Below are 17,582 nucleotides of genomic sequence, written 5' to 3'. Positions count from 1 at the left end.
CAGAACAGTCCTGCTCATGTCAGAGGAGGCAGGAGTGGGGTGAGCAGGGCAACGACCCCAGCATCCGACCTGGCCCCCTAAAGATGAATAAAAGACCCCTCACTTTCTGTCTTGCAGGTTCTCCAGCAGCCTTTGGTGGCCCAGCATGGCCCACTGAGGGGAACCATGACTGGCTGGCCGACACGTGCCGCTGACCATCCACAGTCGTGTCTCACCAGCACGTGACCCTCCTCCGGCCGCCCCCCACTCGCCCGCCCCGCCCAGGAAAGTGCCTGCACCGCCAGGGACATCATGTAGTAGGGCCGGCTGCGGCGCCCACTGAGCTGCAATGGTTTTGTACACGACCCCCTTTCCCAACAGCTGTCTGTCCGCCCTGCACGCCGTGTCCTGGGCCCTCATCTTCCCATGCTACTGGCTGGCGGACCGGCTCCTGGCCTCCTTCATACCCACCACCTACGAGAAGCGCCAGCGGGCGGATGACCCGTGCTACCTCCAGCTGCTCTGCACCGTGCTCTTCACGCCCGTCTACCTGGCCCTCCTGGTCGCCTCGCTGCCCTTTGCGCTCCTTGGGTTCCTCCTCTGGTCCACCCTGCAGTCGGCCCGCCGGCCCTACGTCTACTCCCGGCTGGAGGACAAGGGCCCAGCCAGCGGGGCGGCCCTGCACAGTGAATGGAAGGGTACAGGTCCTGGCAAAAGCTTCTGCTTCGCCACTGCCAACCTCTGCCTCCTCCCAGACTCGCTGGCTAGGCTCAACAACGTTTTCAACACCCAAGCCCGGGCCAAAGAAATCGGCCAGAGAATCCGCAATGGGGCCAGTAGGCCCCAGATCAAAATCTACATCGACTCACCCACCAACACCTCCATCAGCGCGGCCAGCTTCAGCAGCCTGGTGTCACCGCAGGGCAGTGATGGCGTGGCCCGGGCCGTCCCTGGGAGCATTAAGAGGACGGCCTCTGTGGAATACGGTGGGCGTCACCCTAGCGACGAGGCTGCCAATGGCCTGGCCTCCGGGGACCCAGCTGAAGGTGGCAGCCTTGAGGACGCCTGCATCGTGCGCATCAGTGGCGACGAGGGGGGCCGGCCCCCTGAAGCCGTCGACCCCCCTTCTGGGGGCCAGGCCAGGAACGGGGCTGGTGGGGGCCCACAGGGCCAGACGCCCAACCAGAGTCAGCGGGATGGGGACTCGGGGAGCCTGGGCAGCCCCTCAGCCTCCAGGGAGTCACTGGTGAAGGCGCGGGCCGGGGCTGATGGCGGCGGTGGGGAGCCGGGCGCCAACAGCAAGCTCCCGTACAAGTCCTCGGTGGCGAAGAAGGCAGCCGTGCGCAGGAGGCGCCACCCGGACGAGGCCTTTGACCACGAGGTCTCAGCCTTCTTTCCTGCCAACCTAGACTTCCTATGCCTGCAGGAGGTGTTTGACAAGCGGGCGGCCGCCAAGTTGAAAGACCAGCTGCATGGCTACTTCGAGTACATCCTCTATGATGTCGGAGTCTACGGCTGCCATGGCTGCTGCAGCTTCAAGTGTCTCAACAGCGGCCTCTTCTTTGCCAGCCGCTACCCCATCATGGACGTGGCCTATCACTGTTACCCCAACGGGCGGTCCTCTGACAGCCTGGCCTCGAAGGGAGCTCTGTATCTCAAGGTAGGAGGCCTCAGCCAGCAGGGCCCAGAGCCATGGGGGGAGGCAGGCTGCAGCCAGGGTCCTCGCTCTCTTGGAGGGCATGGGGCAGACAAGACCTTTCATGGAGTGGAACCGGGGGGCCCCCAGCTCAGGGACAAGGGAAATAATGCAGGGACAGGAGCCAAGGCTCCAGGCTGGGTGATCTCAGGCAAGTTCCTCAGATCTCTGAGCCACCATTCCCCCATCTGTAAAGCGGGGGCAACGCAGAGCCTACTCACAAGGTGGGGAGCGGCACGGGAGCGGCGAGGCCTGGGAGGTTCCCACGGTGCCGGTGGTGAAGGTGGTAGGCGGTGGAGGCAGGGAGCCCCTTCTCTGAATCATTGCAGACAAATGGCGGTAGGCTTGCAGGCAGGCCTCTCAGGCCCTGGGCGTTACCACACCCGCTGCCTCAGGCCACCAGGCCCACTGGCCAGCATGCCCTCTTCCTCCTGGCTGCCACGCAGCTGCCACACCAGGCCCTCTGCCCACCAGCCCGAGGCTTCACTTCCACAGTCACTAATTAAAGTGAATCATAATTATTTCTGCTAATTTGGATGCAATTGGGAGAGCTTTTAGACCATGGTAATTTGGTCATTACGCATTTATCTTCTTCTGAGCCTGACACGCTCAGCGTGTTGACTTTCTGCTCCCCATCCAAAAGCTGCTCTTGGTGCTTCCAGAGTTTTCCGAAGCACCGTTTGGCCAGCTGCTACAGAACGGGGCTTTCCGCCCCCAGAGGCGGCAGCTGCCTCGGGTGCGGATCTTCTCTGTATTCCCCTCAAGACTTCTCAGTTCTCCCAGAAGGGGTTCCGTGAACGGAGGGGGCTGGTGCGGCTACTGTGGAGGCCCAGCGTGGTGAGGCACTCATGCCCAGGCCTCAGCTCTGACTGTGCTCAGCCTGTCCAGGGAAGTGCCACCTGTCAGTCAAGCTCCTACCAGGAGCGAGGGCCCGGCGGATGGTCCACATGGAGCCTGCCGGAGCCAGGGCCACACCCCAACGCCCAGAACTCCCCTCCCATCGCTCAGGCTCTTGTGTGGCTCAGCCGGCGCAGATCTGTGGTCCCTGGCTCTCCTGAGATGCTGAAATTGAAGGCACTCCTCTTACAGGAGACCGACCTCCCCATTTTGGCATATGATTTGTCAGTGTTCTGTCTCAGCAGCCGGAGTGACCTTCTGGGGAAGGAAGGGACATGTCAGTTTGTGGGTGGGAGGGAACGCACCCTCTCCCTCCCGCCTGCTCTACTACAGACCACTCAAAGGCCAGGGCCCCTTCAAGCCTTCCCCCAGCCCACATGCCCCCTCCTCCTCTCTTTCCTCAGCCTGGCACCCCAACTATCATGCCCACCAGGGTCACAAGTCTCCTTGGGACAGCCCCTCCGACACGGGCTTCCCTCCCACCTCCTACCTCTCTGGCTGTTCCTTCCAGGCTCCTTGTCGCCTGCCCATCCTTTAAATGCTGAAGAGCCCTCTACCTCCTGGATCTAAAACTAGTCTTCAGATGTGTTTAATTTGGTCCACACCATTAAAAAATTTCTTGTGTTGGCCAACATTTAAAAATCAAGCAATTTCACATGAAACTCAGTTTGCAACTTCTCTCCCCACCTTGGCAGATCTGGCAGCACCATGTCTGCTGCATTCTGTCCAGCTCTCAGCCTGAGCTGGGGGTTGGCAGCCCCCAGAGCAGGTGGCCCCACTTGGCCAGCCCTCTTCATTTCCAAGCTGTTACACCATGGCCAGCCGGCCCCAGGCACCTGCCCGGGGAAGTGGCTCCACAGCCTCCATTTCCTCACTTGCTGAGGACTCTCTTGCCCTGAGCCCAGTCAATCTACCCGGGCTCCCACTTTCACTTTCCAGATACCTCTGGGTCCACCCCATATCTCCAGCTGCAAGATCACTGCCCAGGCCACCATTCCTCTGCATCCACCCAGATGTTTTGGGCTGTCCTCCCATTTCTAACCTGTCCTCCTCATGTCCCAAGTCTGACTCCTTTTACCCTCTTCCTGCTGCATCAGGGAGAAGTCAGCCTTCACCTGGGCCCCTCCAACCTCCCTGGGCTCTGCTCCAGCAGCACCCTGAGGGGCCTCCATGTGCCGATGCCCCTTGTCTTGGCTGCCCCACCTCAGTGGAGCTCTCCTCAGCGGCGTCCAGCACAAGCCAGCTTTCCCTCGGGGGTTCCTCAGCCCTGGCCCCAGATGTCTTGCTGCCCGCCTCTCCCGTCAGACAGAACTCGAGAGCAGAGCTGTTGTGCCCGGCACAGCAGACCCAGCTCATCTCTGTTGGCGAGAGTGTGCCTCTTTCTCTACGTGGAAGAGTGAAATAAGCGAGGTTTCAGGAGCCAGGCCAGCCCCAGAAGGGCCCAGGGGCTGGAAATGTGCTAGCCGGGCTGCTCCCTTCACCCGGGGCTCCCCGTCCAGCCCTGCCTTCCCGTTTACTCTGCAGAGCTCCTCATCCTCGAGGAAAGTGTGCTTTCCCGCTACCGAGACGCCCGGAGAAAGGAGGGAGGGAATGGACTGGCTTCTGCCTCAGGCGTTGACAGAGCCTGATTCTGGGCCCTGCTCTATTGACAGTCTTTGTCCACCAGGACTAAAGGCACAACCTCTCAGAGTGATTGTTTTTTGCAAGAGAAACACGAGCCTCTGTGGCTCCTGAGGACTCAAGCCCCGGGAGTCAGTTAGGTCCCAGCACATAATAAAGTGGATCTTGGGGAGCTCACAGGACTGATGGAAGGAAGAGGGCGGGGGGCTGACATACCTCGTTCTGCGTGTCTTCCCTCCGGGCAGGTTCTCCTCAGCAGCAGGGCCGAGTGGTGCCTCCCTGCACTTGTCTCCGTCCCCACCCAGGATTCAGCACAGGCAGGTGACATGAAGTGCTGAGCGAGTGAGGGGCTTATGCACTAAAAGCCTCAAATGGGCAGCTGTTGAAAAGCGTGGCTCAGTCACCAGGAGCTCAGAAAGCAGTGTAGAGCAGGGGGAGGAATGGGCATGAGCCAAGAACGTCAGATTTGAGCATCAGATTCGAACCGGCCTCAGCCACCAGAGCCTCATGACCCCGGCCACGGATGGTGTAATTTTAGTATAATCCTCATAGTTGTTGTAAGGCTCTAGTAAAGCCGCATCCGTGAAGCGCTAGGCATGGTGCTCACAGCGTGAATATTATTATAGAGGAGGGAACAGACTCCTGGCCTGAGGATGCAGACAGCACCATCGTGTGGCCTCTGGGGGCACTGTGGTTTTAAAGCTGTGTTGTGTTTTTGCAACAGGGGGAACCAATGGTGTGTAATTTCCAAGGGATTCCAGGGGTGGGGGTACCATTGGGCAAAGGTCTGGGCCTGGAATATGGGCAAGAAGTGAATGGTGAACATATGAGCTTACAAACAGCCCCAAATCCAGGCCCATATCAAGTAATCAGACATTCATCTGCCTGGGCACTGGAAAAGGAAAGATGTGCATCTATCCAGGCTGGGAAAGGGGATGAAGAGCTGTAGAAAGCTAAGGGTGTTCGATGACGAGAAAGACCTCATGGAGGAGAATAATACCAACCTGACTTCAGCAGCAGAAAGAAGGATGGAAGCCTCCCGAGGCTCTCAGAGCAGAGGGCCCGTGATGAGTCCAGGCCACTGTTAGCTGGAGGATGGGCAGAGCTATGCTCAGCAGAGGCCAGGGGCACCCGCGCTGCTGCTGCATGCACCTCAGCCAAGAACTGGCCTCTACAGTCACCCTCCCTGGAGACTTCCCGAGGTCCAGGGTCTCAACATCATACGAAACCCAGTCTGGAATAGATTAGTGAAATATGGGGAAGACAGCTGAGGCTCAGATGGGAGGAAAGCCCAGAGAGGAAGAGGATGTGGATTCAACCAGAGGCCTCTGGGAAGGGCACCCGAGAATGGTCTGGGGAGCACGCCAGGAGGGACTCTCCTGTCACAGCCTCCAGCAGAGGGCCTGAGAACCCGCAGGCTAGGTTGCCAACCCTCCCCTCCCCGACCACAGCCCGACAAGGGCTCAGGCTTGCACCAGGCTCACCACTGGGGGCCGAGTTGTCTGTGCTGTACAACTGAGTTGCTCGTTTTCATTATGCCAACCCGTGGAAACAGTCTGCCAGGGTAACCTGCAATTGGGCAGGGAGTCAGGGAGGAGCCCTCGGCCCCACTCCACCTGCCAGGTACGCTGTCTCCAGTGAAGGAGGTGAGCAGCAGGCAAGGACCGAGGTTGGGGAGAGTAGAGCGTGAAGAAGCCCCTGTGGAGGAAGGAGGACTGGGCTCAGGATGGAGGCCATGGGGTGCCTGGGGCCAGCCATGACATAGGTGCCATGGAGACACCGGCCACAGCTGTCATCCCAGATCTGGGGACTAACAGGGGACCACAATCAAAAAGCAGTTAAAATGACTGCTCATGAAGCCAGAGAGGCAGAGACTGGGAAGACAGAGCCGAAGGCAAGGTCCAAGGCTTCTCACAGTAGACGAGGGTGGTGGGCTTTGTGGCTGCACCACATCCCAGAGGGGAGCCTAATTCAGACTTCACAGGAATGGGCTCCAAGCCATGATCAGGTCCAGGGTGTGACCAAGGGGAGGAGGAAAGAGCCACCAGGCAGGAGTGGACAAAGAACCAAGGGGCTGGCACTTCAGGGTCATCCATGTGGCCCTTCTGGTCACCAGGAGACAGCAGGGGTGTGGGGAGCAATTTCTGCATCTCTCTCCTGTAAAACCGTGCCTGAATTGTCGGTGGCACTCACCATGCCACAGGCTGGTACTTCTTCATGCATCTGCCTCCCACACTGGAGCAGAAGTTCCTAGAAGCAGGACATGTGCTGTTCTTCCCAGGGCCCCAGTCTAGCCAGGAGTCGACAGAGCTGGGCTTCTGAGAGTTTGACCTGGCTGGGGGCAGGAGTCGCCAGTGTCCCCTTGTGCTCAGAGAAGTGATAACTCATAGGCCTCATCACCAACACCTTGCTTCCTCCCCTACAGGTGCAGGTAGGAAATACACCTCACGACCAAAGAATTGTCGGGTACATCTCCTGCACACACCTGCACGCCCTGCCAGGTAGGGTCCAGGGGCCCAAGCTTCAGCGGGTGGGGAATGTCCCCTCAGAGTGTTGGGATTGGCCTGGCTGGGGCCTGGCAGCAGCTGCATCATCTCTCTGTGGTTCTGCCGCACAGAGGACAGTGACATTCGGTGTGAGCAGCTGAACATGCTTCAGGACTGGCTGGCTGATTTCCGAAAATCTACCTCCTCGTCCAGCGCAGCCAACCCCGAGGAGCTGGTGGCGTTTGACGTCGTCTGCGGAGATTTTAACTTTGACAACTGCTCCTCTGGTGAGGCGTGCTCCTCACCATTAGGGTCGGCCACTCGGGGAGGCGTGGGTTCCAGTCGCAGCTGGAAAGACCGGGGTCAGGCAGCTCAAGTAACTTCCTGCTCCTCCAGAGCATGGGGGTGGGACATTTAGCAAGACTATGATTTCTCTGCCCCCGAGAATTCCTAGAATAAGAGGCCTTGATCTCCCTAAATAGCTCAGAGGCCACCTTGCTGGAGACAAAGAGATGCCCCACAGATGAACCTCTGGCAGGGAAGGCTGGGAGCCTCTGAAACCCAGACTAATGGGGTTAGCTAATGATACTCACCAAGTCTGTATTCAGCTCTTACTTTGTACCAGGCACAATTCTTTTTTTTTTTTAAACATTTATTTATTTGGTTGTGCCGGGTCTTAGTTGCGGCACGCGGGATCTTTGTTGCCGCGTGCAGGATCTTTTTTTTAGTTGTGGCACACGGGCGCTTTTAGTTGTGGCATGCAGGATCTAGTTCCCTGATCCGGGATTGAACCCGGGCCCCCTGCATTGGGAGCGTGGAGTCTTAACCACTGGACCACCAGGAAAGTCCCACCAGGCACAATTCTGAGGGCTGTTAAAGGGGGCATTCTCAAGGACACAGAAACCCAGTGACAGATGAACCACAGATCCATCTGTCCGGGGACACAAACCCCACCCAGAGGCAGTTACCTGAGGGACAGGGACCTGGTGACTCTGGTCAGACTGGAACCAGGGGCAGGTGGCCCTCCAGGACAGGCCAGACACCCGGAGCTCCTCAGCACTCCCTCCCTCCCCGCACAGACGACAAGCTGGAGCAGCAGCACTCCCTGTTTACACGTTACAAGGACCCCTGCCGCCTGGGGCCTGGGGAGGAGAAGCCATGGGCAATCGGTGAGCTGGGGCTGGGCACGGGCTCTGGGGGGGGGAGGGGAGGGGGACTGGGGCAGGGGAGGGGCACTGCCGAGGCCTGATACCCCATGGGCTTCCCGGAGAGACCTGCCCCCAAGACCTCACTGCTGGGGAGAAGGGGGGCACTCAGCTGCCCAGCCCACAGAAGCCCTGGCCTAACCCTACTGCCCCAGGGAGGCAGCCCTCCTTGAGGCTGGCTGGGCCCTGCCCGCAGTGACCACTCTCACCCCCTTGTCCCCAGGTACCCTATTGGACAAGGACGGTCTCTACGACGAGGAAGTGTGCACCCCTGACAATCTGCAAAAGTAAGCACCCAGCACCCATGCTGCTGTGGTCAGGCAGGGTAGGCAGATCCAGGCAGCTCTCAGGTCTGGGATGAGCACCAACCCAGAAACAGGTGTGGAGAGATGGGCTCTGCGGGCAGACAAGAGCGCACAGCCCCATGGGACGACGCCTGTGAGAGCCTCAGGGAGGCAAGCTGGGGGAGGGCGGAGGCTGTGGTGGACCTCATGCCCCAGGGGTATCCTTACCAAGAAGAAGCCTCCGAGTAGGCCTGGGGCCTCGAGGTGGTGTTTCCTACACCAGCACCCAGAGTCCGGGTCCACTCTACCAGAGCTTGGCCTGCCCTGAGCCCCAGCCTGCCTTGGGCACAGGAAAAAAGACCAGAATCTCCGAGGGCGAGGCCAAGCGCTGCAGACACCCCTGCCGAAGAGCCCTGGGGATGGCATCTGCTGCAGGAGCCCGGCAGCTGGTAGCCACCCATTAGGCAAATAAAAACACGAACAGAGATAAGACAAGCCTGTCCTTTTCAAAGTAGAGACCCTTCCATCCCAGCCAAACTGCATTCTTGAACCCGAGACTTCCAAAAAGGACACAGTTGAGAGGCCAGCAGCAGAGCCAATTTATAATTCACATCCTGAGACTGCACAGAGCCACGGCAATGGCTCCTTGCAGCTAATTTGAGCCAATTAATTATAGACTAAATTTGAAACATCATCCTATGCCGAGAAAATTATCTTTTTATGAGATGATGATTTAAAAATGACTATCAGTAACTCTTAGATCATTGATGCTGGAATTAATTATCAAAGGCAAAGGACAGTAATGGATTATATTTCTGAGATATGACTACGTTCTGCATGTCATTAGTGTTATTTATCTCAAGGCTGATAAAGACCCTGCAGAAATCCATGTTTGCTGGCTGTGCCTGTCCAGGTGCCCTGTCCATTTGTCCAGGCGTTAGCCGGGCAGGCAGGCCTGTGTAGTGTCTCTCAGTGGCTGCACCTCTCACTCCCAACATTGGCCTGCATCTGCCCTCTGAGATGGGGTGTTCCTTGAAGGCTCCTTACCACTGATTTTCAGGCTCTGGAGGAAACCTGGCAGGAAGTAGATGGCAGTCAAGGAGTCAGAAGACCCGGACTCAGGGCGTAACATTCCACCTGAGCGCCCTGCCCTCCCTGTAGATCCTTGACCAACACATAAGCATCCCTATCAGTTTCCTTCCACTGAGAAATGGGGCGACAGCTGCATCCTACCTTATTCCTTTCTTCACACACCCGGTCCCCAAAGTGTTCTGGGGCCACAGTCATCATTCTTGTGTTAGGAGGGACAGTGGAGACTCAGAGGCTTGATGGCAAAACCACTCAGGGACTGACCGACACAGCAGTCCAGTCCTGGGATGGGGTCTGGTTGTCTCCTGGCTCCCCTGGCCCCCTGCTGACCTGAAACAAGAGTCATGGGAAGCCTGGGGACTTCCAGAAGAGGAAGGTCCCTGAGGCTCACTGCAAAGATCAAGTTCCCCAAAACAGGACACTCTTAGCTCAGAGCAGAAACCATCCTGGAGAGGGGCTGGGCAGTTCTGTCCCCAGCTTGGTCACAGGCTCTGGGTGGTGCCAACGTTCTAGTTCAGAAAGGGAAAGAGAGTGCTGCCAGCCCACGGTGGACACGGGACGCTCCCAGGCAGATTCTGGAGTGGCCCAGGTCGGTCAGGAACTCAAGACTCAGGTGCGGTCTCTGTCCATCCCAGTCCCTTTTGGGGCTCACAGGGAAGACAGATCTTAAATGCAGGGGTTTGGTCTGACTTGCGGGCAGAACGCGGCTCCACACTCAGGACCTGGACCGCAGCGGGGGCAGGGCTCACCTTGCCTTCCTGTGCCTTCTGTGTGAGCAGGGTCCTGGAGAGCGAGGAAGGTCGTCGCGAGTACCTCGCCTTCCCCAGCAGCAAGAGCCCTGGGGGAGGCCAGAAGGGACGCAAAGAGCTGCTGAAGGGCAACGGCAGGCGCATTGACTACATGCTGCACGGGGAGGAGGGGCTGTGCCCAGACTGGAAGGCCGTGAGTCTGGGCTGGGCTGGGCTGGGCATAGGGGACCCTAGCCCTGCACCCCTTGGCAGCACTGAGCTCTCCTCTGGAAATGGGACGTGCCCATCCAGGAGGCCTTTGGGGCCCATGGATCCTCCCACCCCTCTGCCTTCAGGAAGGTCTGGGCCAGGCCTCTCCTTTACAGGATGCCCTTTGGGTCTAACTGGGATGTTTCTCCTCCCCCCGCCCAGGAGGTAGAAGAATTCAGTTTCATCACCCAGCTGTCGGGCCTGACAGACCACCTCCCGGTGGCCATGCGACTGATGGTATCTGCGGGGGAGGAGGAGGCATAAATGGGCCAAGTCATCACGAGCAGCAGGGCCTCCGCCAGCCCTCTGAGCCGCAGTCCCTCCCTGGCCATGTCCCTTCAGCGAGCACCACCCGTGCTGGGGGAGGCGGGCAGGGGCCTGGGAGAGCTGCAGCCAGTCCTGGGTGAGCTGGAACCAGCGCTGCCCAGCACCTCTGGGCACTTGCCATGGACAGGAGTCAGGCCGGGCTTGGGAGTCCTGGCTGCCCAACCAGTGCCATTCTTTCAAATTGTTATTTTCTACAAATCTACAGCACAACCTAGTTTGTAACCCGTGGGTTAGTATGAGAACCGGGTTTCTGTACTCTTTGTATCTCTTTTCAAGCTTCGTCCAGGGTTCATTATTTTTGTCTGCTGCCATGTTGTCTCGCATGCCTGCACCCTCGCATGCACGCTGCCCGCATGCCATGTGCCACGCTGTAGCCACAGACCCCTCACTTGGGCCTCACCCAAGGCCAAACTCCAAACACAATCAGAACCAGCCAAAGAAGCATTCCTGGACACACGGCCGCCGGCTCGCCACCTCCAGCCTGGACAGCTCATGAGCAGGGACCGTGAGGGCTGTGTCCAGTTACCAGCGAGCCCGGGCTCTTCCCCAGGGTCTTGCATTCAAGGGCGATTACATTTTAAAGAAAATCAAAAAAGTTAAGAACAAAAACAACCCTTCACTTTAAAGGGTCTGCAAGCCACGAGGGAGAATGCTGCTTTTCCTAAGACAGGCACAGCAGAGCCTGGAGCCTCCCTTGGAGACTCCAGTCTGGGCAATGGAGCCATAGACGGGAATCCAAGGAAAGAGCATCACTTTTTTACAGGAAAAAGGGCAACTCACGGCATTAGGGGGGAGGGGAACTTCTGGTTTTGAAAATGATAGATTTGTAGCTTCTCTTCTGTCAAAACCAACACATCCTCTTTCTGCCTGATCCTGTCTCCCCTCCGGACACCCTTCTGGTTTGGGACCAATCTTTTCCTGGGGACTGTCCCCATCCACGTGCTGGCTGAGCTCAGGAACCGTCCACCTGCCTCTGGGTGGGGCTGCGGCTCTGTCCTCCCAGGCCAATCCTCAACAGCAACCCGATCTGGGGGCCCTGGACAAAGGGGCTGGAAGCCAAGGCACAGAGCAGCCTGTCCCCTCACCAGCGTGCAGGCCGGGGGTGGCAAGGCCAATGGCCACTGCTCGCCCCAGGCAGGGAGTGATACTGGCTGGCATCCACTCTGCCACCATGTGACCAGGGCCAGCCCCAGGCACACGCGCACAGCATGGCAGAGCCTGCAGGTGAAGCCCACAGCTCCTCATCCCACGGCAGCACTGCCTCTGCCCACTGGCCTTTTTAAACTCACCTGGGGACGCCCCCCAGAGTCACGCAGGGAGGGTTTTGTCTGCTTCCAGGTGCGAGGCCCCTTCAACTCTGGGAGCTGTTACTGACAACTCCCAATGGTCTCCCCTCTTCACAGCGCCCCAACCCATGTGCCCGCCTGGCTCGAGGCCAGTTCTGCCCAACGAGGCTGGGGACACACCAGGACCATGCTGCCAGGAGCCTCCTGGTGCCAATAAGCTGATGCTGTGCCTTGTCACCCACTGAGCTGCAAGAGGGACCAAGAGGGGGCCAAGGCCAGAGGCCAGGCCTGCGCTGGAGTAAGACACTCCTGAGAGCCACACTCACAGTGGCACTGGTTGGTCTGAATGCCCCTGCCTGGGGCAGCAGCTGAGCTGAGGGCCTCACTGCTTGGAGCACTTCCCTGGCCAGGCCCCCAGTCCCACCCCCCAAGTCAAGCCAGGAGGGGCTGCTCACCGTCTAGGGTGTAGTCCTCCTTGGGCTCTCTGCTGCACCCCTCCTCCAAGGCTGTGGCTCTTGAGGCCCTGGCTAGGCTTCACTGGATCAGAGGTCTCCAATCCCAGGAGCAGCCAGGAATCTGCTCACAGGTGGAGCTCAACGGGGCAGATGTGATGCCTAGATGTCTGGGCCTGAGCCGAGGCCCCTAGGCTGCGGGTCAGCTGTGTGCCCAGGACAGCAGCGGAAGCAGGGCCAGGGCTCCTGAAGCAGAGCGACTCCAGCACAGCTTTCATCCTTCAGAGGGGCCGCCTGCCTCCCAGGGCAGCTGGGGAGGAGCCAAGGCACAGGGGGCCATGCTTCTCTCCCTACTCACAGGGCGGCCTTAGGCAAGTCATACCTCCCTGTGCCTCAGTCATTTCCTGTCCTAACAAGGTCGCCTCTGCCCAGCCTGCCTAGTGTCCAGAGCAGAGCTGGCCTGGCTCCCCTCTCCCCTCGCACTGCCCTCTGGCAGGGCCTCAGCACTGAGGCCGCCATCACCCAGCCACGAGTTTCATCAAGCCTGTGCACCCCCGGGTCTATGTACAAGCCAGACTTTTCCATTTCGATTTTTAAAAAAGAAAGAAAAGAAATATCTCAGATGTTTCTGTGGCATCTAGGCCTGGGAAGGACGGACCAGGGGTCACCCAAATCCCCAAGGCCCTGCACCTGCCCCGGGCCCAGCCTCCTCCAGAGAAGGCAGGAGGCAGGGGTCAACTTTGGAAGAAAACGGTCATTTCATTTGTCCAGACCACCTTGAGTTTTAAGTATGGATATTAATCTTGATGCTTTTTAACTATTGTATTAACTTGCTGAGATTTAGAAATACTGTTTTAAAAAAGAAAAAAAGACTTTTTTAATTTCTGTATTTTTTTCTGTATTGTATCCTCATGGGACATTAGGGGTTTTATATGGTAAGCACACCTGAGGTTTTGGTAAGAACATTATCAAATATATATCCAGACGATTCTTCCCTAGAAGAAAAACAATCTTTACACCTGATAAAATATTTTGAAAAGAGAGGTGTTTTTTTTTTCCTTTACTGGTGCTGAAAGGATGGATAATGAGGAAAAAATAAAACTGTGAGGCTCAAGGCTGGTGTTCTCCACTCATTTAAGTGAAAAGCTAGGCTGGGCCCTGCTCTGACTCCAAGGGGCTAGGCGGCCAGGCGGGGCTGTGGGGAGGCCACTGTGGGGGGCCTGCCTTTCCTGCCTCTCCCCACAGGATGGGCACAGCCTGAGTCTGCCCTGAACCACCAGGAAATCAGGCCCCTTGGGTTCTCTTACTCCCTCTGGAACTGGGAGTAAACAGCAGAAGGGCACCTTGAGTGTGGGAAGAAACAAGGCTAGGGCCTCCTTGGGGCTCTCTGACCTTCTCTGGCAAGGCAACGTCGGGGTGACTGCACTCATACCCATCCGCCCCAGACTTCTAGGGGACGAGGTCCTTCTGCTAAAAGAGGGGCACACGGGAAAGGGCCGTCGTACCTCCTGGCTCCCTTCTGATGGCTGGTTTCCTGGGTCTGCCTCTGAGGAACTGCTTTGGGACAGCCTCCTCCCTATCCTTTGAAAAGCAGCCTGGTGTCTAGGTGCTGGTCTTGGTCACCTGCTGGTGCTGCACATGGAGGCCAGACCCTTACAAATGTGGACTGGTGCCACTACTTAGCAAGTGAAAGGGTCTGAACTCGGTCTTTGGCCTGGCCCTGCCAGGGTCTTCAAGGCCTGGGGCCCAGCCATAAGTCTGCGACTCTGCCCCCAGAAGCCCCTCCTAGCTGAAGCAGGCAGGTGGGACTCAAAGGTCCCCAGTGCAGGCCAGGCTAGGCCAGCTCCCACGAGAGCAGCATGCCCACCCCAGCACTGCATAGCCAAGAGCAGCCCAAGCTGCCCAGCCCAGTCAACTCTGGCTCCGCTCCCTGGTTGGGTAGGAGGGACGCTGTAGCCTTGGAGCTTTCTGAGCACTTCATAACCACTGCAGGGTGGGCTCCTTGGCCCCTCCTCAGCTCCAAAGCCATCCCCGCTTCCCACCACATCTGGAGCAAGGAGCCACAGAGCAAAAACACAAAAAGGGAAGAGGTCTCCTCCAAGCCCAGAGGCCGAGCCGGGCCCTGAAAGGAGAGGCGCCTTCACCTTCCTTCACAGAAAGCCACACCATTCAGAGCCTGGCACCCTCAGCCACTTTATTTCTCAACAAGTGAGGGTCAGCACCCACAGTCCAGGGCATCTGAGAGCGTGAAATCCACAGTGACATCTCCAGTGTGGGGGTGGAACTCCACGGTGTAGGTGATGGTCTGGGGGCCACCTGGTGGCACTCTGGGGTCTAGTGTGGTGTTGAAGAAGTACACAGCCTGCTTGCAGTGGGGGTTCCAGCAACAGTACCCCTGCAGGGGAAGCAGCAAGAAGGCGGTGAGGGCTTCTGACACCCCAGCACCCTCCTGGCCAGCCTCCAGCCCAGGCAGCTCGTGGTGGGAAGCTGCTGTTCAGGGCCGGGTGACCTGGGGCCACTGAGGAGTTATCATCTGGCTGAACATGCCAGGAACACCTGGAGCACAGGCAGGTGGCACGGCGGCACCTGCTCTCAGGGCCGGCCCACTCTGGGACCCGCGCACACAGCACTACCTTGTCCTCCGCAGGCTTCAGGAGGCCGGTGCTGACCGTGCTGTCCGGGGTCAGGTGGTATTCCATCCACAGGACGGCTCCGTGGCTCCTCCCAGGCCTGGGGGTGAGGGTGGGATGGGGGGTGGGAATGTTGGGCCAAAAACAAACAGCTGCACGAGAGACTGGCTAAGCATGGTCATGGCTCCCCTCTGCTTTTCAGAAACTCTCGTCTCTTCCACTTCCATCCTGCCCAGTTAGGAGGCTCCTAACACTCCAACTGACTAAGGCAACTCAGTAAAATGCTGAGCAAGAAGAGCCACAACCCAAAGCTCCCACTCACTCCCCACAGCCTGGCCAAATACTCAAGAGTAACCCTGGGGCAGGGCCAGCTTGCTGCCGGACCAGCCTCCTCGGCCTGAGGTCACAGAAAGGTTTGGCTCAGAAGGCTCAGAGAGGAGTCCAGGCATCAAAGTCTAGAAGAGCTCTCCCAGATACTCTGGATGGCAGGCACAGATGGGCAACTGTCCTGCCTCCCCCTTGTCACAGGAGCCCAAAGGGGTTCTGGGCTCACGGCCTCCACCCAGTTAGAAGAAAGTTTTTCCTCTGGGAAGAAGCCGCCCCTCCCCATGAAGGGAGCTAGGGCTGGAGCTGGATGGGCCTGACCGTGCATCACAACGACAGCCCCTACCAATTCCTAACCTGCTTTAATTCCCAGGAGAGTTCAGGAATATGATCCACTGGGTAACCATAGCAACCAAATTCACATTTCTCTGCAGCTGTGTGTAACATGCTGCTTAGCTCAAAGGGAGCCTCAGATGTGGGAGGATCTGAGAGAGCCCACTCTGGCTCGCCCTCCCCACCCAGAAGCTGTGGGGACCCACTATACACTCAGGGCCACTTCAGGAGGGGCAAGGCTGAGACAAGGACAGCCATCCCACCCACATGAAAGTGGCCAAAGTAAGTGCTTAGCCACTCGGGCAATAACTATGAGAAAACAACCCTGCCACTTCCCCCACTGCCCCCACCTTGGAGACCACGCTCACCTCTTCAGCTCGATGGCACCCTCAGCACAGACAGGCTGCAGGGGGACCGGCTGCCGAAAATCAAAGGTCAGGATCTGCTGGGGCTCGGAGCGGCTGCGGCACGGGTACTCCCACAGTGGGTGGGGCTCGGCCTCCTTGCTCTCCCTGAAGTCGAGGGCGTGCTGAGAAGGGAAGAGGAGGTAGGGGTGTGCAGAGACAGAGCCAGGCGACCAGGGAACAAGGCCATGTCCTCGGCTCCAGGGTTTATCTATGCCAGTGGCCCCTAACCTCCATGGCCCTGGTCCCTCAGGGTAATTGCCATAGTCACGTGGGGCAGTGGGTCCTCACAAAAGACCACAGGTGCCTAGCCAGACCAGCTGGCTTCTGTTCCTGCCACCATTCACAAGCCGTTTCCTCAGTAAGTCACTCTAAGCTTCATTATCTCCCTTTTAAAACTGGATGACTGGGAATTCCCTGGTGGCACAGTGGTTAAGAATCTGCCTGCCAATGCAGGGTTCGATTCCTGGTCCGGGAAGACCCCACATGCCGCAGAGCAACTAAGCCCATGTGCCACAACTACTGAGCCTGCGCTCCAGAGCAACCAAGCCACAACTACTGAGCCCGCGAGCCACAACTACTGAAACCCGCATGCCTAGAGCGCATGCTCCACAACAAGAGAAGCCACTGCAATGAGAAGCCCGCGCACCGCAACGAAGAGTAGCCTTCCGCTCACCGCAGCTAGAGAAAGCCCACGTGCAGCAACGAAGACCCAACCCAGCCAAAATAAATAAAGTAAAATACAATAAAATAAATAAAATAAAATATAAAACTGGATGACACTGCCCATCTCACGAGCTACCTTGAAGACCAACTGTCTATTGATGAAAATACCTGTCATTTGGACACTTGCCCATTCAGTGACCGTTTCTGAGCACTACAGCTGCCAGATCACCCCCATACAAGGCTCCCAGTCTAGATGGAGACAACTGGAAGACAAGCGAACACAGTGCCTGGGGGACACTGACCAGCTGAGAACAGGGCTGGGCAGGAGAGCTGCCCGGACGGGTGATCTCTAGGCTGCCTCTTGAAGGTTACACAGAAGTTGGCAGCAAAGAGGAGAGTGGACAAAGCCCAGCAGGGAAAGGGTGAAGAGCAGTGCAGAGCGGGCCGAACAGTGCGGGGTGACTGCTGGGGTGGGAGTAAGGGCTCAGGGAGCCTTACAGGGTTTTCCTGCAGGAGACAGACAGGGCCAGACTTCGGATCTACAGATTCACCTGGGCTCCCTGCGGAGGAAGGCTGACTGGGAGAGGCAGGAGGGTGCATGGTCAGACAACGAGAGATCAAAGTGCCCCAGACCAGACCAGCAGCAGCGGGGGAAGAAAACTGGCTCACAAAGGACCTGATGGTTATGGAACCCAACAACCAACTGCAAGGGAAGGTGAAGACTTGTCTGGGAGGTTGCTGGGGCCCTGAGCCCAGCAGGCAGGTATGAAGCGGCAGCAGGTCTAGGACAGGAGCACTGGAAGGGGCCAGGCTCAGGGAGGGGAAAGAGAAGATGGATTCTGGAAGCATCAGGTCACAATGCTTGAAGTCATCTCGGTGGAGAATCCACAGCTCTTAGCTATTTGG

The 17,582-nt window shown here is 58.0% G+C and overlaps 2 protein-coding genes across 10 annotated transcripts in view; one reads left to right on the top strand and one right to left on the bottom strand.

The window, feature by feature from the left end:
• The first annotated feature begins 328 nt into the window (after window positions 1-328).
• On the top strand, window positions 329-10,657 carry SMPD3 (sphingomyelin phosphodiesterase 3). Its single transcript, XM_060130566.1, has 7 exons — window positions 329-1,639; window positions 6,618-6,693; window positions 6,810-6,965; window positions 7,758-7,847; window positions 8,107-8,170; window positions 10,036-10,198; window positions 10,417-10,657. The coding sequence occupies exons 1-7, from the start codon at window positions 329-331 to the stop codon at window positions 10,516-10,518; spliced, it is 1,962 nt and encodes a 653-aa protein (XP_059986549.1). The 3' UTR covers window positions 10,519-10,657.
• Window positions 10,658-14,487: 3,830 nt separating this feature from the next.
• Window positions 14,488-17,582, bottom strand: part of PRMT7 (protein arginine methyltransferase 7) — a 49,199-nt gene continuing 46,104 nt past the window's right edge. For 6 of the 9 annotated variants that reach the window (XM_060132626.1, XM_060132628.1, XM_060132630.1 and 3 more), the window contains 3 exons: window positions 15,975-16,135; window positions 14,953-15,049; window positions 14,488-14,714 (listed from right to left, as the gene is read on the bottom strand). In XM_060132626.1, coding sequence (XP_059988609.1) covers window positions 14,535-14,714; window positions 14,953-15,049; window positions 15,975-16,135 — 438 coding nt within the window. In that variant the 3' untranslated portion in view covers window positions 14,488-14,534. Of the gene's footprint in view, window positions 14,715-14,952; window positions 15,050-15,974; window positions 16,136-17,582 lie in introns of those variants that run through there. The other 3 variants (XM_060132632.1, XM_060132633.1, XR_009537316.1) reach the window with 2 other exon arrangements.

This window comes from Lagenorhynchus albirostris, chromosome 19 (genome assembly GCF_949774975.1).
Source record: "Lagenorhynchus albirostris chromosome 19, mLagAlb1.1, whole genome shotgun sequence".
In the NCBI taxonomy this organism is placed as follows: domain Eukaryota; kingdom Metazoa; phylum Chordata; class Mammalia; order Artiodactyla; family Delphinidae; genus Lagenorhynchus; species Lagenorhynchus albirostris.
Note: the sequence above shows the minus strand (reverse complement) of the source record. Positions and strands in the feature narration are given on the sequence as shown.

Bases quoted from the DNA above. Each gene is read 5' to 3' on its own strand.
- SMPD3 (XM_060130566.1), top strand. From the start codon at position 329: ATGGTTTTGTACACGACCCCCTTTCCCAACAGCTGTCTGTCCGCCCTG. The intron at 6,966-7,757 runs GTGAGGCGTGCT...CTCCCCGCACAG, and splicing joins CTTTGACAACTGCTCCTCTG to ACGACAAGCTGGAGCAGCAG. The intron at 8,171-10,035 runs GTAAGCACCCAG...CTGTGTGAGCAG, and splicing joins ACCCCTGACAATCTGCAAAA to GGTCCTGGAGAGCGAGGAAG.